This window comes from Homarus americanus, unplaced genomic scaffold (assembly GCF_018991925.1).
Source record: "Homarus americanus isolate GMGI-L3 unplaced genomic scaffold, GMGI_Hamer_2.0 scaffold36687, whole genome shotgun sequence".
In the NCBI taxonomy this organism is placed as follows: Eukaryota; Metazoa; Arthropoda; class Malacostraca; order Decapoda; family Nephropidae; genus Homarus; species Homarus americanus.
Genome location: NW_024752619.1, coordinates 46012 through 66952, shown reverse-complemented (window position 1 = coordinate 66952; position 20941 = coordinate 46012). Strand labels below are relative to the sequence as shown.

At 37.7% G+C, this 20941-nt stretch overlaps 1 protein-coding gene across 1 annotated transcript; it reads right to left on the bottom strand.

Moving 5' to 3' along the window:
• Positions 1-10682: 10682 nt before the first annotated feature.
• LOC121855154 (SCAN domain-containing protein 3-like) lies at positions 10683-12889 on the bottom strand (the record flags this gene model as incomplete). Its single annotated transcript, XM_042350022.1, has 3 exons — positions 10683-11350; positions 11708-12454; positions 12864-12889. Coding segments are annotated over 3 exons (1441 nt in total), but the record flags the coding sequence as incomplete, so codon positions are not given.
• Between the last annotated feature and the right edge of the window lie 8052 nt (positions 12890-20941).

Sequence of the window (20941 nt, the reverse complement as noted above, 5' to 3'; positions counted from 1 at the left end):
ACTAATGGTTTCCTCATCTTAAAGTATTACCTATAAAACTGTCGGAGGTGTGGGAAGGTAAGTGATGGGTCCTGACAAGGTGTGAAGTATATGTCGACTGACCGACCATTCGACACTGAAAAACAGACATACTGTCAGTTACGTAATGACCCCAGATAAGATGTGCAATGTAATTCATAAAGACAAGTATTTACAGTTACAATGTTCAGTACTGTGTTATGATGAAATATTATTGTAAACGAAAATGCTCTTAAACAACATAAACTGTCTTTATTCGCTTTATGGACCACAAATACAGTAAGTCGTTTGTCGCTGACTATCAAAATGGATCATAAAAACAACCCCCAGATTTCTTCGTCTCTCAAATCATACATGGAGGGTTTTTTTGTTTGTTTTTTTGTTTTTTTTTGTTTTTGTTTTTTGTACGGGGATCAGCCCACCCGGGCACAGGTCACTGACCCACATCGGGACCTGGGGGCGAAAATATAAAAACAAAAACAAAAACAAAAACAAAAACATAATAATAATAATAATAATAATAATAATAATAATAATAATAATAATAATAATAATAATAATAATAATAATAATAATAATAATAATAATACAGTAATTCATAGGAAATAAAATAATAATGATAATAATAATAATAACAACACTAATAATAATAATAATAATAATAAAGAAATACAAAGAAAAAAATCAATAGTGGGAAACGCTACACTACAGTATATGTATGCTTTGTTATCATGTAAGAGAAACAATTGAGACCCTGCAATTGTGTGTAAATGAGGCAAAAAGTCAGATCAGCAACTTGGGACTTGGTCACAATATTCGTGATGCCATATGGCAGCAGGGTCTACCATTAGACTACACATTATGCTTCCAATATCTTCCCAGGCGGTAGTACCTCCCTGTTTGACAGCTGCCTACTACACTGTATATCTACTGCTCTCCTCGTATCTACTTGTCTTCTATCTGTCTCAATTATTCAGTCATCCTATTCCATTATCTCCATAATTTCAAACATCAACACAATCTCTGCTTTACTTATTCAGACATTTATCTCTCTACCAAATGATCTTTTAATGTTACAGTCCTCACTCTGTCTTCTCTTGATCTTCCTCACCCGAACTTCAAGATAATTATTTCCAAGTTAGTTTGTGTCTTGTCATTCTATTATTGTAACCTCATGTTTCACACCTCAACATCAGACGCTGTATTAATCCTTCCACTATGTCCGCCCCGTTTGGTGTAATGTCATACAGATCCTGAGCTTTTACTAGACACAGCTCCAGTAACTTTAATATTTTTTCTCTGCATATGGCCCACTTTCCCCCGACAACAAACAACAGTTCATTCTTATACAGATGATTCAGCCCTTCTGACTGCCTCAGTCACTCAAAAAAAGAGTTTTCAGTGGTAGACAACAGACATCATCTCTTCCGGAGGATCTCGCTTGGATAGTTTAGTCACTAGTGGGATCTATCCACCGTTGTTTCCATCAACGCAACTAAACTAAATTACATTTCAACATTGATTTTGGCATATTCATCAGGCCCAATTTTATGTATTATTCTACCGGTAAACAGTTGGCAAGCGTTTACGTGAAACAGATGCTCACCGAGATTAATTACTGCTGTCATATCTGGGCAGGATGTGGTGTCGTGGCACTTTGTCACCACTACTTGGTGCAGAGGAGAGCAATCAAATTAATCCACAATTATAACCTTACCCTAACACTTCCGGTACTACAGTGACATCTCCCTATTCTCTCTAGTCTATACAGTATATATTTCCAAAGTCGCTGTGTTGACGAAGTACCGTCGATAGTGCCAGCATCTTGCACCATCTATCGGCATTTACCGTATCTCTCAATATCCGATATTCATATCCCGGAACAGCACTTCTTGGAACTCTCCATTTCACAATGTTTTTCCTATGTCACAGCTTCCTGGAGTTTAAAACATCTTGTTGCAAATGTATCTTCACTCTTTGGTGATGGGTCGCCTTGAAAACGATGCCTGTGTAATCTCTCCCTACACTTTCTATTTGTTAAAAGGTGTTTATAGTACACAAATGATATTGACAGTACATATCCTGGAAGTAAACCGAATATAATCGCTATCCAACTTTTCCAACCTGGACCTCTCGAACGGACTTCACCTCCTGAATCTCTATCATATACTAACTGTAACTTGCAGCAGAGTAGTGATGTAAACAAACTATTGAATAATCCTTCTATCAGTTTTATGTTATTTGCTTTACTTCCAGAACAAACTTGCTCAACCACGACAGTTTCAAAGCCCTTCTCCCTGTGTGTAGTACTATAATACATTATGTACAAAGATAAACCTCAAATACATTTCCGTTCTTTATACCTCAACTGTCCACACCACCACTACCATTTCCTCCACCCACACCCTTGTATTCAGATCACCAGCACCGACAAAGTATTACCTCTCTCGCTGAACAACACATTTCAGCTCGATTAATCAAAGAGCTTGTTTTTGTGTTTTGTTTCATATTCTTCGTTCAAACTTACCCAACAGTTATTCTGGTCTCGATTTAGTCTATCTTCAACCTATTCCATAATGATCGTAAGCAAATTGATTCATATATTATCACATGTCTCCTTATCTGACCAAAACATTGAAGTTTGTTCTATCCCTCTTCTCTTGTGTATACCTAATAACAGCATCTCTCTCTCTCAGTATTTCTACCTCTCTCCTCCCATGTACTGTACACTACACTATCTTTCACCCTCTTATTCCGTCCAGCAAATTCTTCTCACTCACTGCCACCGTCCTGTATTGTAATGGTCGCCGTATATCATTGTAACCGATATTGCAGGAGCGTCTCTCATATTAGTTCCGAATTGCTTCTACATAGTCGATAACCTAATTTATCTAAATATAAAACATTTTGACAAAGAAAAGTTATCTTATAAGGAAAATAAACTCATATCTTCATGATTAACATTCTCTATAAAAACACATCGGTAAACTTGCACCCAGACGAGGTACTAAATCAGTGAGTGGCGGCGAGTGTGTCCTCACTAGATGTGGTGTTGAGAATATCAACCTGGGATGAGAAAGATTTGTTGGTATTTAAATTTACAGAAGACGAAAGGAAAGACTGATAATATATGTATATTCAGGAAAAATAATAATAAGTGAATCAACTATATACTGATCAAATAAATGATGACGTGCTCTAAATTCTATTATCAGTTGATAGCAACACGATAGCCAACCCACAAATAAAATGTAAATTACATACGACATAAAATTTTGGATATTCATAAAACAATTTACATGACGTCAAAAGAGTTCTTTAAATTTTTTGTTGGACTGTAAAATGTATTTTGTAATTTGGCTTAAATTTCATAGTGGATATATTTTTGTCTCTTCTGCTTAACAATATTTCCTTGTTGCTTTCCATTTCAACTTATAATTTAATTATCCAGAAGATTCTTTAGACACTTTCAGAGCTGACTCACACAAGCAGTAAGATGAAGAAAGTCTGACAAAAGCTTATTACAGCTTAATTTTGTTCCTAATAGTTCTCTCAGAAAGATTTTGCCTCTTTGTTGTGTTATGTGTCGCCTCTTCTTACTCTCTCAAGTATTAACTGATCCATCATGTGTGAAGCATCTTGATGGGTCTTCGACACGTGGCGATTTACACGAGTAATATTTGCCTACACATTAAATTCTGTTCCGAGAGCAAAAAAAAAAAGAGAATTTTTCGTATTAGTATCATTTTGTATATTATTAAAATATAAATCTATTTATACAAAAGATATGTAAATTAATTGAAAAATTATATCACTAATACTGAAGCAGTAGACGATTCGACTAAAAACTCGCCCAGTGATATTCAGCTGTTGTAATAATTATGTTAAGCTGATAGAGAAGAGCTGATTCTAAAATATACTCCCACAACACCTTGCTCCCGAGTCTAGTTTTACCTAACAGCCTCGACAACATAATCCAGAGACGTCCTCCCCCTTAGCACAAGTTGACGACCCCTTTGTTAACAACATTATCTGGTCTTATATTTATGACATTCATTACTAAGATATTATACATAACATTACATAGAAAATACATCCACTTCCTGTAATACCTCATTAATATGAGGTGAATTACTACTTTTTATTCTCGAATATCAAAACTCAGAGCTGCATTAATAAAGTATATAACACATACCATTATACTAGTTAAGGAACATCACCCAAGGGTAAAGATTGTAAAAAGCAACAACACATTAGACCAGCAGTTGTGTGTATCGTCAATTACCGGCGGTGGTGGGGTAAAATTCTGCGGTTACCACACGCCACGTTTCACTACCTTCCCCCCCCCCTTTTTTTTTAAATATATATTTTTTACCTGTTACAATACTTTCCCGAATACACACGCCGTTGGTCTTTATATAACAACAAGAAAAATCTGAAATGTCGAGTATAAAAGCTCCTAGGATCAGTACAGTATCTCAGTAGGCAGGTATGTATATGATTACCTTTACATGCATGTTTTTATTCACGTATCCGTACCGTATGTATAAAGTTCTCAATGTATTAATAAATTTCATCAAAGTATGTCAAAAACCAACGAGTATGTTTCAATAAATTTATGTATATTCGTGATGTAAGAGTTTCATGGGTGATCGGGATGTCACTCTCTAAGAATTGTAATATTTGTTTTTTGGTACTTGAGGGATGTCCACCGTTATCTAGGCAAATATTTTCATCATAGTTTCTTATACATGTAAATAGAAAGGTATAATATTTGACCTTATCTGCCAGCCTTACAATACAATAGCCTCGTTTTGTCACCCCTTTCAGGTGCACCAGAGCTCCTTATACCACTCCATGGTGATCAATTAGTGTGCGAGTGTACTTGATCTTTATCTTTAATTTCACTACTTTTAAACTTTTTAACCTAACCTAACCTAACCTAACCTAACCTAACCATCGGGTACTTTTCATATGGCTTAACTATTACCAAAGAAAATTATTGATGGTGATCTCGGCCAATATTATGATGAGACGAAATCACTAAAATGGGCCGAGGTCACCACTGAATGTGGGCCGAGGTTACCACTAGATGTGACCCAAGGTTATCACTGGATGTGGGCCGAGGTCACCACTGAATGTGGGCCGAGGTTACCACTAGATGTGACCCAAGGTTATCACTGGATGTGGGCCGAGGTCACCACTGGATGCTGGCCGAGGTTACCACTGGATGCGGGCCGAGGTTACTTGGCCGAATTTACCATAGGCCGACGTCACTGGCACCCGAGATTGTGCTGCTGTCATCAACACAAGAAAACGCCTCAACTCTTGTGTATATGTAAACACTGATATTATGATCTGATTTATAATTAAACCTGAAATGTTGGATTGTTTAAGTTAAAAGAGATTTGTTAAACTATTATTTTTGGGGGGAAATTTAACTTAAACAAAGAGACATCGGAAAATTTGTTCAGACTTGTACCCAGAACCAGCAGAACCTGATGGTCAGTCCCCCCCCGTAAGGTCACGGTGTCTCTGTTATATAAAGTTTGTAAGGTGCTTATATATTACAGCTTCACTTCTCTTAATATACAGTATTGGTTAATGTATAAAAGCTATTTTATAATGAATAATTCACTCCTCTTGTATATCTTTGTCACTTATTTATTCTTATACTAATACAATAAGCAGAGCAATGAAGAATATATATACTTTATCAATAAAATGATTCCATTATAACCATACAGTAATTTAATAAGTCGGTGAATGAGGAAGTGAAATACTCTCTCAGAATTGTATCAACTTTATTAAGAAGAAGTATTTAGTAATTGTTTTATAACGCGTGGCATCTCCAAGACCATCTATGTTTTCAATCCGTCGACCCTCTAGAAAATACTTTGTGGTTCCCCAGTTGAGAAGCTCTGGTAGAGAAGTAGAGTGATAGTGTAGACACCGACACAGGCTATAAACCAGTTTAAAATAATTCAGATGGGAAGTATACATGATGAGACTAACTTCGCGATTACTAACACATACTTAAAAAAAATCATTATGGAGAGGAACTATCCGGTACACGCAGTGAGTTTCTTTTGACTGATGTGTATGTGGGCGAACCTCCCATCACCTATAAGGCCATCAGTGACGGACACACCTGGTCTGGACTACTAATCAAAACAGCTTCTAATTTCCATGGTTAAGGATGCCTGATACTATTTCCCATTTGAAATACACTTAAATTTGGATTAATTCAGGTCATCGGCCTTAAGTGACTTTATCTTGTTAAATTATTACCATTAGCTACAACAACACGGAATGTACTGAGCATCAGGCGAGCTTCTAAACGTTTTTAACCTTATTATGCCCTCGTAACTAGTGGGTGGAGTAAACCCGTACCCATAATAAAACACCAGTTTGATAAGGGAATAATGACCGTGTAGAGATAAATCTGTATTGTGGAGTAATCGCTTAATAGATGCTGTTTCACGTGATATTTTACTTAGACTAAAATTATCACTACCATGAAACATCTGTACGTGTTACCAAGATTAATATACAAAGATAAAGTTCTATTAGAATATATCAAATATAATCCTCAAATTGTTTTCTATATATTTTAATGTAACCTAAAACTAAAGGGCTCATCAGGAAATACTAAATAACGTAGAGTATTTTTTCTTTACAAAACAAAAATTGAATCCCTATTTGAAAACAGATATCTTAGACTGACAAGGTGACAGTTGGTTGCCTCTATTCCGGGCTTTGAATGTTTACATTTATTTGATCCTAAAGGAGTAGAAAAAGTAAATATACTTAAAATATGAGAGTAACATTTTTTTACCTAATCGTTATCAATTTTATATTATATGTAACCCCAAAAAAGAGTATTTTTATTACCTGACTGTGGCTATAGCTCTAGTGTGTTTACTTATGTGTTACCAGAGAATTAGGCTAAGGTCTTGGGTGACTCCTCATACTTTACTTGAGCAAGAAATCTATTTTTTTTCCCGAGATCGAGATTTTTAAAAGTTGAGATCAAGATCCTTCGCAATTTTAACATTTATGAATCATCTAAGGACTTGCCCGCCCAGGTAGCACTTGAGTGGCTAAACTTCAAATAGGATTTTCTTTTGGTCGTGTTTATACAACTATGACTATTTTCAAGTTAATGGATGGCTGGAGGTTTAGTGTTATTAAAAAAAAATTAGCGGAAATATTTACCAATTAGTATGGGTATATACTGTACGTACTAACTACCAACGGATTTACATTACCATGATTATAAATTAAAATTCCGGACCAAACAGACGTACAACTTGCGATACCCAGACCCACTGAGACCACCACCATGCACTCCTCTCAAACCCAGACTTCTTAAAATATATCTACCGCCTGAATATTAAAATATTTGTGAAACCTTACTTTGATCCCATTGAAAATTATTATGACATATACTCATAAGTTTCTAAGAATTACCAAATACCAATAATTAACTATGCGACCGTTACGACATGTCTATTACAATCAATCAATCAAACATGTCGGTACAGTGATTTCAATGGCAACTATTAATTTACTAATCATTGTACTGAATTACGCAAGATTAGTAAGAATAAATGTTTTTTTTTGTCCTAAGGCTCAACAAATGGTAACGTCAATATATCACCATCATTAAAATATAATATAGTTCTTTATTCTAACTCTCACTCACTGTCCTACACAGAATGTTTCTCTAAAGCATACATGTTAATTGTAATTACTGTTATTACACTCTAAACTAATTGATAATAACAATAACTCCAGGTGTTACACATTACTGCTGTCTAACTAAATCTGATTCGTGGAGAAACGTAAGCTGTTCTGGGTGAGGGTTAAAACTCTGCCTCTCTCCCCGGGGGTGTTGTAGAGTCCTGAGAGTGAGTTTCACTACCTCCCTCCCTTATCGCTCTCCCTGCAGGTGCTGGGCGGCCGGCGGCATGTGTGTGGTCTGGTCGCCCGAATAACCGCACTGAGACTGACTGCTAGAGTTTGGGCAAGTTGTGAGGTTAACGGAGAATAACATGGGCTTCCTATTCTGGTGCCAGCGAGGATACATTACATACCTGGGTTATGAAGTTATGGTGTAGTAGGGAGAGGAGGACTCCTGCCTGGTGAGGATATAAGCTAGGGAGAAGAGGCAGGTAGCCCGGGAAAAGGTATCGATGTGGATGCTATAAGTTGTAGGCACCAGGGTTGTGCGCCAGTGTTCGTTTGGAAACGTTTGCGATACTTTTAATTTAATTATACTCCTTGACAGAAAGGGTTTAATTATAATTTATCATTGAAACTAATTGAATTGAAAACTATGAGGTTTGAAGTGATGAAGAATAATAGATGGTTAGAACTTGATGTCTGTAACTGCGGAAACCGACGTTCTTTTGTTTGAACACGTCAGCTGACACAGTGGAGGGTCGGACAGGGTGGAAAATCACAACGGACAGGAGAGTTAGAGCCACAGTATGTGTAAGGCAGCAGGGAAGGAGGTCTTATTTTTGTTTTTTAATTTCTGAAAGCTTAAGTTTTATGATGTGCTGTACCTACTTCATGGTGTAAAGCACTAATGCCTCAAACATAGTTAACTACATAATACACAAAGTTACAAATATGTACCTTACTCTTGCCATAAGAAAATAATAAATGCACCAGCGGATTTTTTTTATTAAAAGTGTACTCATCTACACAAATTAATAATAACTTGGCGCTAATACTATCCCAGGCAAATAGAAAAATAACGTGTTTACAGAAGCTTTCACAATTTATGTAGATGACGCAATGTACTTATTTGGCAAAGGAATGATCAAGAATAAGGAAATACAATATCTAATCGTATGGAAACAAACTTCAGCTTTACAGTAAAAACAAAATACATTCCAGGAACAGTGATCCATTAAACTCAACACTGGTACATGGGGTTAAACACATATAACACACACACTCCATCTAGAGGCATGTAAGTGCACTGATCTACTCAATGGGTTTCAAACAAATGATTACGGTAAACTTGGTGTCTATTCAAATAAGTTTACTAGACTGTTTACTGTGTACAAATTACACTTTTAATGGCCATATGATTTAGGGTCGCTGGTGACTCGTAGCCGTCCAGGATCAACATATAAATACATTTGCTGATACAGTGTGTGGATCAAAGTCTATCATACAGTGAGTCTTAGTGAAGGCTCTTACTGGATGATGTTATTGCCCGAATGTATAGAGTAACACTACATAATCTCATGTGTTCAAATATACATGAGTGCACATGCGTAAATACATAGAGGAAAATTACAGTCACACTCACACACACATACCTCCCTCTCTTGCGTCCTGACAAGTTCAAAAGTTCTTCAGTACATAAGCTTCTACTTCGCTAAGCCTGTGAAATTTGATAATAACTTCCCTGATCAGAAGTATTTATACGCCTCTCGTAGAAAAAAGTGCCCGATTAATGTTACACCAGTACCCCCACAAGTGATATATTCTGAAACTTATTCCTCGTCGCTAGAAACTTTCACAGGGACAAACTTAAAGGAGTTTGGCGATACATTTCAGGTCAGAAACTTTTATACGTTACTGTTAGACGAAGTTAGGAGACGAAAATGAGTGTAGGAGGATGTACAAATAAATGAATATCTTCATATAAAATGTAACCTGACCTGACCAAACCTAACCTAACCTATTTAAAGTATAAATTAAACATCATATGGCAGTAAGCAAGGGCTGAAAAGAAATATACAAAATCTTACAATATACGAATTAATATTAAGTTGTAATAATAAAACCAAAAAGTTTTCTCTATTTGACAAAATCGATTGATGATTTGTAAAAGCTTAAACTAAACAGGGATAATTGCCTAATATCGATAACTTCTATGTATTATTTTAAGCTTCTGAATGGCCAGCGGCGATCATGTACGTCATCATATTAGGTATTAATTATTGTGAAATGGAAAACTTAAACTAACTTAACCTAACATTAACAAATATTAACTAAGTGTTATCATTTTTTTCGTTTTACATACAGGATAATCATCATGGGTGATATGATATTATGATGTATTCTGAAAAAAATGTAAAAGACGTAAGTTTCGGAGAAAAATAATTAAATCTAAAGTTACTCAAAACAACAGTAAAGATTTAAACTATACAGAAGAGAGGAAAACAAATACCAGTAATAAGTGCAAGTAATAAATAACTAAATAAACCCTGGAACTAAATATATATATTTTGATGTTCTTTGTCTTTTATACTATAGACTAACTGCAGTATATACTTATAACATTTACTCAAGTAATTTTAATGGTTGCCCCTCGTGTACGAGGATGGGCAGGCCCAAGGCGTGAATTTGTTTAACGTGTAGAAGCTATAGACAGCACAACTACCACACCCTAAGTCAGTGGTTCCCAACCATTTTAGTACCATGCCCCACTTTTTTATCACAAATTTCTTCATGTCCCCCACCCGTTAATTGTTTAGTATGATATAACAATATCAGTTTTGAAGAAGTATAACATAAAAAATTGTATATTTCAAATAAAACTAAAGGGGTTAACTTCAAATTTAATCAAATAAAATCCATTTTATAATGTGTATTACATATCTACCATCAGATTAAATAAATTCAATTACAATCAATTAATGAGACCCTTGAGCCTGATGTCTACTGCAAAGAGATTTTATCCGAGGCAGAAATTTTGTTAATTTCAATCTCAAGTCGCCTCGTTTAGTGATATCCAGTCGGTTTCTTTTCTTCAGTAATAAGTCATTCACAGCACTAAATCCACATTCCACTAAGTATGACGATGGGAATGGTAACAGTAGTTTTCTTGCCAAACTACTTGTATTTGGATATTTAGCTTGTGTTTCTTCACAGAGCCACATCATTGTTCCTTTTATTTTGAACAGGGCTTTAATCGAGTCATCATTTTGTAATTCTGAAAGTTCTCCTTGATATTCCATGGTTACATCTGACAGATCCACTAGCAATGGCTGAGTCATCCAAGATGGATAATTAATTTCTTTCAAATCAGAAAATTTGAAGTTGAAATCGCTTACCATTATTTTTAAGTGCTCCACAATAACAAGACAAGTAGCATCTGTTACCTCACATTTATTCAGCCAATAAAATTGTTCAAATTTTTTGACAGAAATATTTTCTTGGGATAATTCCAGAAATGATATAAAGCCAAATATCTTGGCCTTTGAATTAACAAGAGTCATATTTGTTCCTTGGAGCTCCTTATTTAAGACATTGAGTTTTTCAAATATATCTGCTAAATAACTGACAAGTGCTTTACCATCAACTGTCAGTCACAGAGTCATATAAGGTTTGTCATCCAAGAACTCACTAAGAATACAAATAATTCCATGAATCTTTTCAGGCAATTCCCATTTGATAACCACCTTACATCAGTATGAAGTAATAATCTTACATAGTCTGCATTTTGATCCTAGCAAAATTGTTTGAAAAGACGCTCACATTTGGCATTAGCTTTTATAGTGTTGATGCATTTTATAACTGCATTCAATGTCTCGTTTAGAACAGGGGAAACTTTTTTGGAAACTAAATTCTGTCTATGAATAACACAATGCACTAACAACATTTGGGGATTGTCGTCTTTCAATAATTTTAAAACTCCATTTTTCTTGCCCATCATCACAAGATATAATGTTCTCCATTGGTATCTGCTTATCATCTAAATATGTTTTTAATTTCTTATATTTATCAATTGCAATAGTGGTGGTTTCTAATGCTTCGCAAAATAGCATATCCTCAATAAATTCTCCATTATCAACATATCTTACATAGGCCATTAACAGAGCTTCACTATCTCTTACAGTTGATTCGTCCAACTGTATTGAAAAATTTGTATATTTTAATTTTTCAACAAGTTGTACTTCTACATCACAACTCATTTCATCAATCCTGCTACTAACAGTATTATTACTGAGCGGCATGCTTTTGAGATCTTGGTCATCTTTTTCAAGAACTACTTTCAGAAAAGTTGACATTGCGGGCTTAATTAAATTCTCCCCTATTGTATGATTTTTGCAACATTTTGCTATGAGAAGAGAAATTTCATAACTAGCCTCAAGACCACGATCCTTGCTTGCACTTCTTGCAGAGAACAATGAATTTATTGTTGATCTTTTTTCAAACTTCTCCTTTAGGGATTTAAAATACTCCAGTTTTGAATTAACATGAATACTGTGTTTTGCCTTCAAATGATTTTCGAGACGACCTCTCTTCATGGATTCATTAGTCAAACATTGGTGGCACAACAGACAAAAAGGCAACCTTTCATCATGAGTCGCTGGTATGAACCCAAACAGCAAGTACTCATCTGAATACTGGCGAACTTTTTCTTTGGCGTGCACACTGTTCATTTTATGCATCATGGGGGTAACTGAAAAGTGAAAATAAAATATTTATATACTTAGGAAAATAAATTTAATATCTAACTTCTGTAACATACAAGGCACAATGTCAATATGCAGTTGCCATTTCAAGTAAATATTGAGCTTTATATTCACAGTTTTAAATTAATGTTACTGTGACAAGATCAATGAATGATTATTTTTATACATTATTTTCAGAGAATAACAAGATCAATAATCATAATGAAAAGCACTTTAACCAGCCCTCTCAGTGAAGCTAAAAAACAGAGACAGATAACTATATCAACATGAAACTTGCATTTGTGTTTAATTCAATACTGCTTCCATGCTTTATTGTGCACATTTAATTTGGTTGTAGTTAGTTTCCTCTGCTTTTTTAGCTTCAGTGGGAGCGTTGAGCAGCTGACTAAAACTCACCTTCTTCCTTGACAGCAGATGAAGAACTGCAAAGTTAAACAAGTCAGAAGCCACGCATATAGCTGGTGCCAGATGCACGATAACATTAGTGGGTGAACACTTGACTAGATTGCACAAGCTGTTGTGCTCAGCTAGGTTGTAATTACAATTTTACCCTATAAATTTATAATTTTTACCCATATAGGGTAAAATAAAATAAAAATGTTGATATTACTATATTTTTCATATTGCCCCCCTATTATTATTGAATTGCCCCCCAGTGGGGCGTAGGCCCCACGTTGGGAATCACTGCCCTAAGTTAACGAGTTGCATGACCTAGCGTCAAGGAATAATCCGAGAAGACTGGACAACTCGCCAACTGCACTGGCTAACCATTATCCCGATCACAATCCACTAATCGATTAACATCCAGGTCGCTAATTACTGCTGGGTCGACAGAGACAAATGACGTAAAAAAAAAAAAAAAAAAACAGTCCTACCCTGCTTGGGAATCGAACTCGGGTCGACTCGCTTAAAAGTCGAGCATGCTGACCATTACACCACGTATCACCAAAATAATTTTTTGTTTTTTTTCGTGCTGGTCAAGCCCCGACCAGAGGTTAGCTAGACCCCCGGACAACTCTTTCGGAGATTGACCAGCACGTTGTATTTGTATTATTATCTTGACCTAATTATATGTTACAAAGTCACTTGTGTGTTTTTCAGTGTTGTTTTTAATAATATTTACTTATTGTAATTTAATGTCAACAAATAATTGACTAAAATAATATGAAAACAAACAAATATAAACGGAATATATACTATATGTTACACTAAATATGCATAAATGACGATTAGTGATAAATTCTAGGTATTTCTCTTTTTGGGAAATTTTTCACCGGCCATAAACGATCCTGTAGATCATAAATGTACAAATAAATGAATACCTTCAAACAAAATGTAACCTGACCTGACCAAACCTAACCTAACCTATTTAAAGTATAAATTAAACATCATATGGCAGTAAGCAAGTCCTGAAAAGAAATATACAAAATCTTACAATATACGAATTTATATTAAGTTGTAGTAGTAAAACCAAAAAGTTATCTCTATTTGACAAAAACGATTGATGATTTGTAAAAGCTTAAACTAAACAGGGATAATTGCCTTATATCGATAACTTCTATGTATTATTTTAAGCTTCTAACTAGCCATCGGCGATCATGTACTTCATCATATTAGGTATTAATGAATTGTGAAATAGAAAAGTTAAACTAACTTAACCTAACATTAACAAATATTAACTAAGTGTTATTTTTTTTTTACCTGCCAGAGGGTTGTGGGACCAGAGTGTGTTACCTGCCAGAGGGTTGTGGGACCAGAGTGTGTTACCTGCCAGAGGGTTGTGGGACCAGAGTGTGTTACCTGCCAGAGGGGTGTGGAACCAGAGTGTGTTACCTGCCAGAGGGTTGTGGGACCAGAGTGTGTTACCTGCCAGAGGGTTGTGGGACCAGAGTGTGTTAACTGCCAGAGGGGTGCGGGACCAGAGTGTGTTACCTGCCAGAGGGGTGAGTGAGGCGGTGTAGGTTGGAAGTGAGGCAGGAACACGAGTCTTGACCCTTAGCAAAATGAAGTGGGGAGATCATTAACCAACACGTCATCATTAGCCAGCACGTCACCATTAACCATCAACTCGTCACGATTAACCAAGGCGTTGCCATTAACTAACACGTCACCATTAACTAACAGGTCAACATAAACCAACACGTCACCATTAACCAACACCTCACCATTAACCAGCACTTTACTCTTATGCTACACGTCACCATTAACCTACACGTCACCATTAACCTACGAGTCAACATTAACCTACACGTCACCATTAACCAACGCGTCACCAAACACAGCAATAGGTGTGTGTCGTCCGCTGTACCATTATTTAAAGATTTATTTCGTTTTGTAATGAGGAACAAATATAACACAGACTCATCAGCTTCCTAATGGGACGACATAAAGGTGGTCAGGTATACTTCAGCCGGAGACAAATATGAGCTTGGGTTAGGTTAGGTTAGGTTGAATTATTTCATGATAGTTTTGTTGGGTCGATTTCTTAGGTTATGTTGGGTTGGCATAAGTAGTTTAGGTTATATTATGTTAGGTTAAATAACTCATTGATAATTAGGTTAGGTTGAAATTACATACTGATAGTTAGCAAAACAAAATTAATGTGTGTACGTGTATGAAACTCAAGGCTCCTGACAGGACAGTGTGTGCAAACCACAGCTTAATGTACAATACTACATTGAACTCTTGAAAGTTCGCATCTGAACTGCAGCCTTACTTACTGAAGCTGTTTCAGAGAGTAGTGAGGGAGGCGCCATACTCTAGGTTCTTGAGATAACTTGATATACACGGTTCAGTAATCAATAGGCTGTTGAAAATCCCTTATTTTAAATTATTGTATCTTATGTCAAATTATTGTCAGTGAAACAGTAGGCTATCGTTGCTCATAACTTATGAGCAACGATATGTTATGAGTCATAACATAACGCGTTTAAATATTCAATTGATATATACAATCGTACCATAGGAGAGGAAAATATTTTATTTTTTACTTGTACCTAGTCTAAGGAATCTCATTGTTTATATTACAAAAACTGAAAGATGAGAATTTGTTCATTAGTTCATATAATACAAGTTCCAAATTTTATCCATATACATTGAGAAATATCCCATGTACTAATAAAACAAGTCATGATGCTATACACTGTAGAGCCGGGCATATTTATGACCCCTACAGGTAATTCATCATATCAGACTGCTGTACTATTAAGGTGTCAGGTGCCATTAACAACTAAGAGTGACAACAGACAATAAAAGGTGGCTTATTATTATAATACAAAGTAGTTATTTTTATGTGTCTTAATGCAACGTCATCCTTAAGGGAAGTGAATCCTGAAGCGTAGCAGTAGTTAATTTTCTTTCAATTATGAAATTATGATCAATCTGTAAGTGGTATAGATGGTAACAAGTGATCGTGGGCCCGGCTGCTCGCACGAGGAACAACATTGATGGCCATTAAAAATTTAGATTGTTTAGGCCGAAATACTTTTACTTACGAAACACTGCTAGCATGTATTGGCAAGGGCAGCCCGGAACCGTCAGGAACTCCGCCGATTGGATCCCATAGGCCACCCTTCTTCGCCAATCTCCTTAGGTGCTGAAGCAACTGAGGGTCTTCAGGACTCCGCCGAGAGGGCCAGAACAGCCGTCTCACGTCCCCAAGGAGTGATGCTAGCGAAGGTCCCGCTGGACCCCCGAGTAAGGTTGAGACTTTTCCTCTATTTCTCTTTAAGACAGAGAGGCAACACTGGCTAGTGACGCTAAGAGTATCTACTGTCATATCTTGATATATTATTACTTATTTTATAGTGGCGTCCACAACACACCGAGACTTTGGTGTTTGTTTCTGTGAGTTAAGGAGATACAGTGAGTCAACCTGAGACGTTAGTCAGCTGGTGCACAAGTTTTGAATTACGATCACAAGTACTGATATTTCATTATTTCTATTATCCTCGCTGGGTGAGAGATATAAACTAATGTTATAGTTATATAGTCCTAAGTAACTTATATAAAGTATATAGGCATATAGTCCTCAGTAATTCATGTAATGTTATAAGGCTTGTAGTACCTAGTAACTTATTGCCGGATGCTTCACATTATGGTATCAGTAATATTAACATTAATTACCACTGGTTAGAGGTGTGGTGTAGATGTTTCATAGTTTAATATTTACAAACAGGCAGCTAATGAGGTGATAATCTTCACGGCCAGGATGAGTGGTACTGACAGCCCGACGGTGTGTTCAGTGTATCAGAGGACTGTATCTGTTAACATATAGCATGAGACTTGGCTTGCTGCTGTACTGTGGCCCTGACAAGATCATGTAGTGCGGGACATCACCAGATACTCCTGCGTTGGCCTCAGACATATTCCCAAATTGATGCTGTGTCCTTTTACTGGTGGGTAGTGGACATGTTACTGCTCCAGTAGACATAAATTATAATTTATTTATTTCATGTTAGTGGGAGTAGTAAAAGTTACCTTATATTCAGAGTAAAAGGAGGTATGACCTGAACGACTAGTGATAAGTATTCAAGGGTCTTATGCTGTGTTGGTGTGTGAGTTGCTACTGAGTGAGCCGCTGTCCACAAGGACCTCTACCCACACTACGCTCGACCTGTGGATGGGCCAGTCATTATGGTTACTCACTATACTATCACCATCGACCTGTACCAGCCACTTGTAATACCCAAAGCTCACTAGTAACGTCCATTATATCGTATATTAAATGTTCATCTCTTTATTTGTACGCCATTCCATGCTAGATTATACGAACCTGGCATGCTATCACCGTGATACGAACAGTAGGCAGGATACAGTCGCCATAGGCATGATAGGTAAGGTAGAATGTAAACCACCTTATTCATGCTACCCGTCGTCACCTCCTCCAACATTCATCCGGCGCATATAGAGCGACGACATCCACTCCTACGTGTCATCCATCAGTCCAAGTAAAATAATGATTACCACATCCATAGTGGATTATATAGCGCGCACACACACACACATTATAATGGAAGCCCCTCGAAATCGAGGATGGCCGGCCCAAGGGCCTCCTAGGCGTGAATTTGTTAAAGTGTAGAAGCTGTCGCCAACACAACAACCTCACCCTAAGTTAACGAGCTGCATGACCCAGTGTCAAGGAATAGTCCGAGAAGACTGGACAGCTCGCCAACTGCACTGGCTAACCATTACCCCGAAACACGATCCGCAAATCGATTAACATCCAGAGTACCAATTACTGCTGGGTAGACAGAGGCAAATGGCGTAAAGAAACTTGCCCATAGTTTCACCCTGCCCGAGGATCGAACTCGGGCAGGATGCTGACCATTTCACCACAGGTCACACACACAAAAACACACACACATACACACACAAGACCCACGTCAATAACTCACCATTTATTACGTGGAGGATCCCTCAGGAGGCTCCTACAGTGTGTTGCCACTTTATCATCCACCAACTTACACACTATCATACTGCTCCTGGAAGACACTGAATACACCGTCGGGCTTTCAGCACAACTCCTCCTGGCCGTGAAGATCATCACTTCATTATGTTGACTGTATATAAATATGAAACATCTACGTCACACTTCTTATTGACTTTCTGCCTCATTTTTACACAATTGCAGGTCACAATTGTTTCTTTTACCTTGACAACACAACATACATATAATGTTTCTCTCTTTTATTATTATTATTATTATTATTATTATTATTATTATTATTATTATTATTATTATTATTATTATATTTTCGCCTCCCAGGCCCTGATGTGGGTCATTGACCTGTGACCTGACTAATCTCGTAAAAAAAAAAAACTGTGAAGAATATGTCAATAAGTTACTGGGGACTGTATACCGATAACATTACATGAGTTACTGGTGCCTATAATTATAACTATAACATTAGTTTATATCTCCCACCCAGCGAGGATAATAGAAATAATGAAATATGAGTACTTGTGATCGTAATTCAAAACTTGTGCACCAGCTGACTAACGTCTCAGGTTGACTCACTGTATCTCCTTAACTCACAGAAACAAACACCAAAGTCTCGGTGTGTTGTGGACGCCACTATAAAATAAGTAATAATATATCAAGATATGACAGTAGATACTCTTAGCGTCACTAGCCAGTGTTGCCTCTCTGTCTTAAAGAGAAATAGAGGAAAAGTCTCAACCTTACTCGGGGGTCCAGCGGGACCTTCGCTAGCATCACTCGTTGGGGGCGTGAGGACGGCTGTTCTGGCCCTCTCGGCACAGTCCTGAAGACCCTCAGTTGCCTCAGCACCTAAGGAGATTGGCGAAGAAGGGTGGCCTATGGGATCCAATCGGCGGAGTTCCTGACGGTTCCGGGCTGCCCTTGCCAATACATGCTAGCAGTGTTTCGTAAGTAAAAGTATTTCGGCCCAAACAATCTAAATTTTTAATGGCTATCAATGTTGTTCCTCGTGCCAGCAGCCTGGAGGCCATTGGTTAATCTCTACACCCGTGGGAACAACCAAGTCGGTTGTGTACAACAGCGTCAGAGAATTATAGCAGCCTTACAGTGAGAACGGCACCAGTGTCTTAAGGCTCATTAAGGCATCACGTATCGGTTAATACAAAAGGTGTTACCAAGTTAATGGCCGACAATCCAATTTTTATTGTCATTTTTCCTTCTGATTTTTTTACACTTTAGTTTACATTTGTATTAAATTTAACACTTACTGGCATTTTTTCCTTACAGTAATACATACAAATGAAAAGCTTCATACAAAACATAACGTAACGTAACGTAACCTACTTTAGGTATATTGGAATATCTTATGAGTGTAAATGACGTCTTATATGAAAGTGATAATACTATTATGTGTAAATTAATTTACATTATTATAACAATAAAAAGTATTCCTTTACCCCTACTTAGCGGACACACACACTGGCCATAGGTGACCATGTAGGTCATCATATTAGGTCCACGTGAATAGTTTAAGTAACTTAACCTTAAGGAATATTACTTAACTCAGATCTTTATAAACACAGGATGATCATGACGCGTTATATGATATATTCTAAACAATGTAAATGTCAACATAAGTTTGGGAGAAAAACAACTAAATCTAAAGTTACTTAAAACAACAGTAAAGACTTAAACTGTACACGTGAGACGAAAACAAATATCATAGTAATAAATGTAAGTAATAAATAACTAATTAAACCCTGAAACTAAATACGTATATTTAAATGTTCTTTGTCTTTTATATTATATTGTTAACACAGTAATGACTTTAACACATATTGAAACAATTAAAAGAAAAAAGAAAAAAAAACACCGATCAACCTCGACCCGGAGGGCCAGATGACCCCTGGACAGCTCTGAGCTTGACCAGCACGTTCGTGTTTATATTATTATCTCGACTGAATTATATTACAAAGTCACTTAAGAGTTTTTCAATGATTTTTTGATAATATTTACTTATTCTCACCGAAATGTTAATAACTAGCGTATTAAAGAATACGACCACAACTAAATAAAGGCGGAAATTCACGGAGGTAACTTGGTGTAACTGGCTAGACTCCCCAAGGTGCCACAGACCTGCCATCGTCTAGTAGTTTTTCATCGTGTAGCACAACTGAGGTTATACATACGAACACGTTTACTATATAGCTGAAGTATTTTACACGTTTCTTATACAGCCACTACTGAGAGAGGGGGAGGGAGGGAAGGAGGGGGAGGGAGGGAAGAAGGAGGAGGGAGGGAGGGAGGGAGGGGAGGGAGGAGGGAGGGAGGGAGGGAGGGAGGAGGAGGGAGGGAGGGAGGGAGGGAGGGAGGGAGGAAGGGAGGGAGGGAAGGGGGCTACACGATGAACCCATAAATCAGGTATAGCTTGTCGAGGACGGGCTACGGGGCAATGTAAGCAATGGGGCTACTAAGACTATACGTATAGGCTCCAAGTCCACGCCAGGCCAGGCCTGAGATGATGACGTCACTCGCAACGTCCTCAGCGGATATTACACGACTTGTATCTCTCGTCCATCTCTCCCTGGGTGAGGAGGAGGAAGGGGGAAGAGGAGGAAGGGGAAGAGGAGGGAAGGGAAGAGGACGGAGGGGGGAAGAGGAGGGAGGGGAAGAAGAGGGAGGGGGGGAAGAGGAGGGAGGGAAGAGGAGGGAGGGGGAAGAGGAGGGAGGGGGAAGAGGAGGAGGAGGGAGGAAGGGAAGGAGGGGGGAGGGGGGAAGGGAAGGAGGGAGGGGGAAGGGAAGAAGGGAGAGGAGGGGGGGAGGGGAAGGGAAGGAGGGGAGAGGAGGGGAGGGGGAGGAGGAGGGGAGGAGGGAAGGAGGAGGGGAGGGGAAGGAGGGGGGGAGGAGGGAGGGGAGGAAGAGGAGGAGGGGGAGGGGAAGGAGGAGGAGGGGAAGGAGGAGGGGGAAGGGGAGGAGGAAGATGGGGAGGAGGAGGAAGGGAAAATAGGGAGTGGGGAGGAGAAGGAGGAGG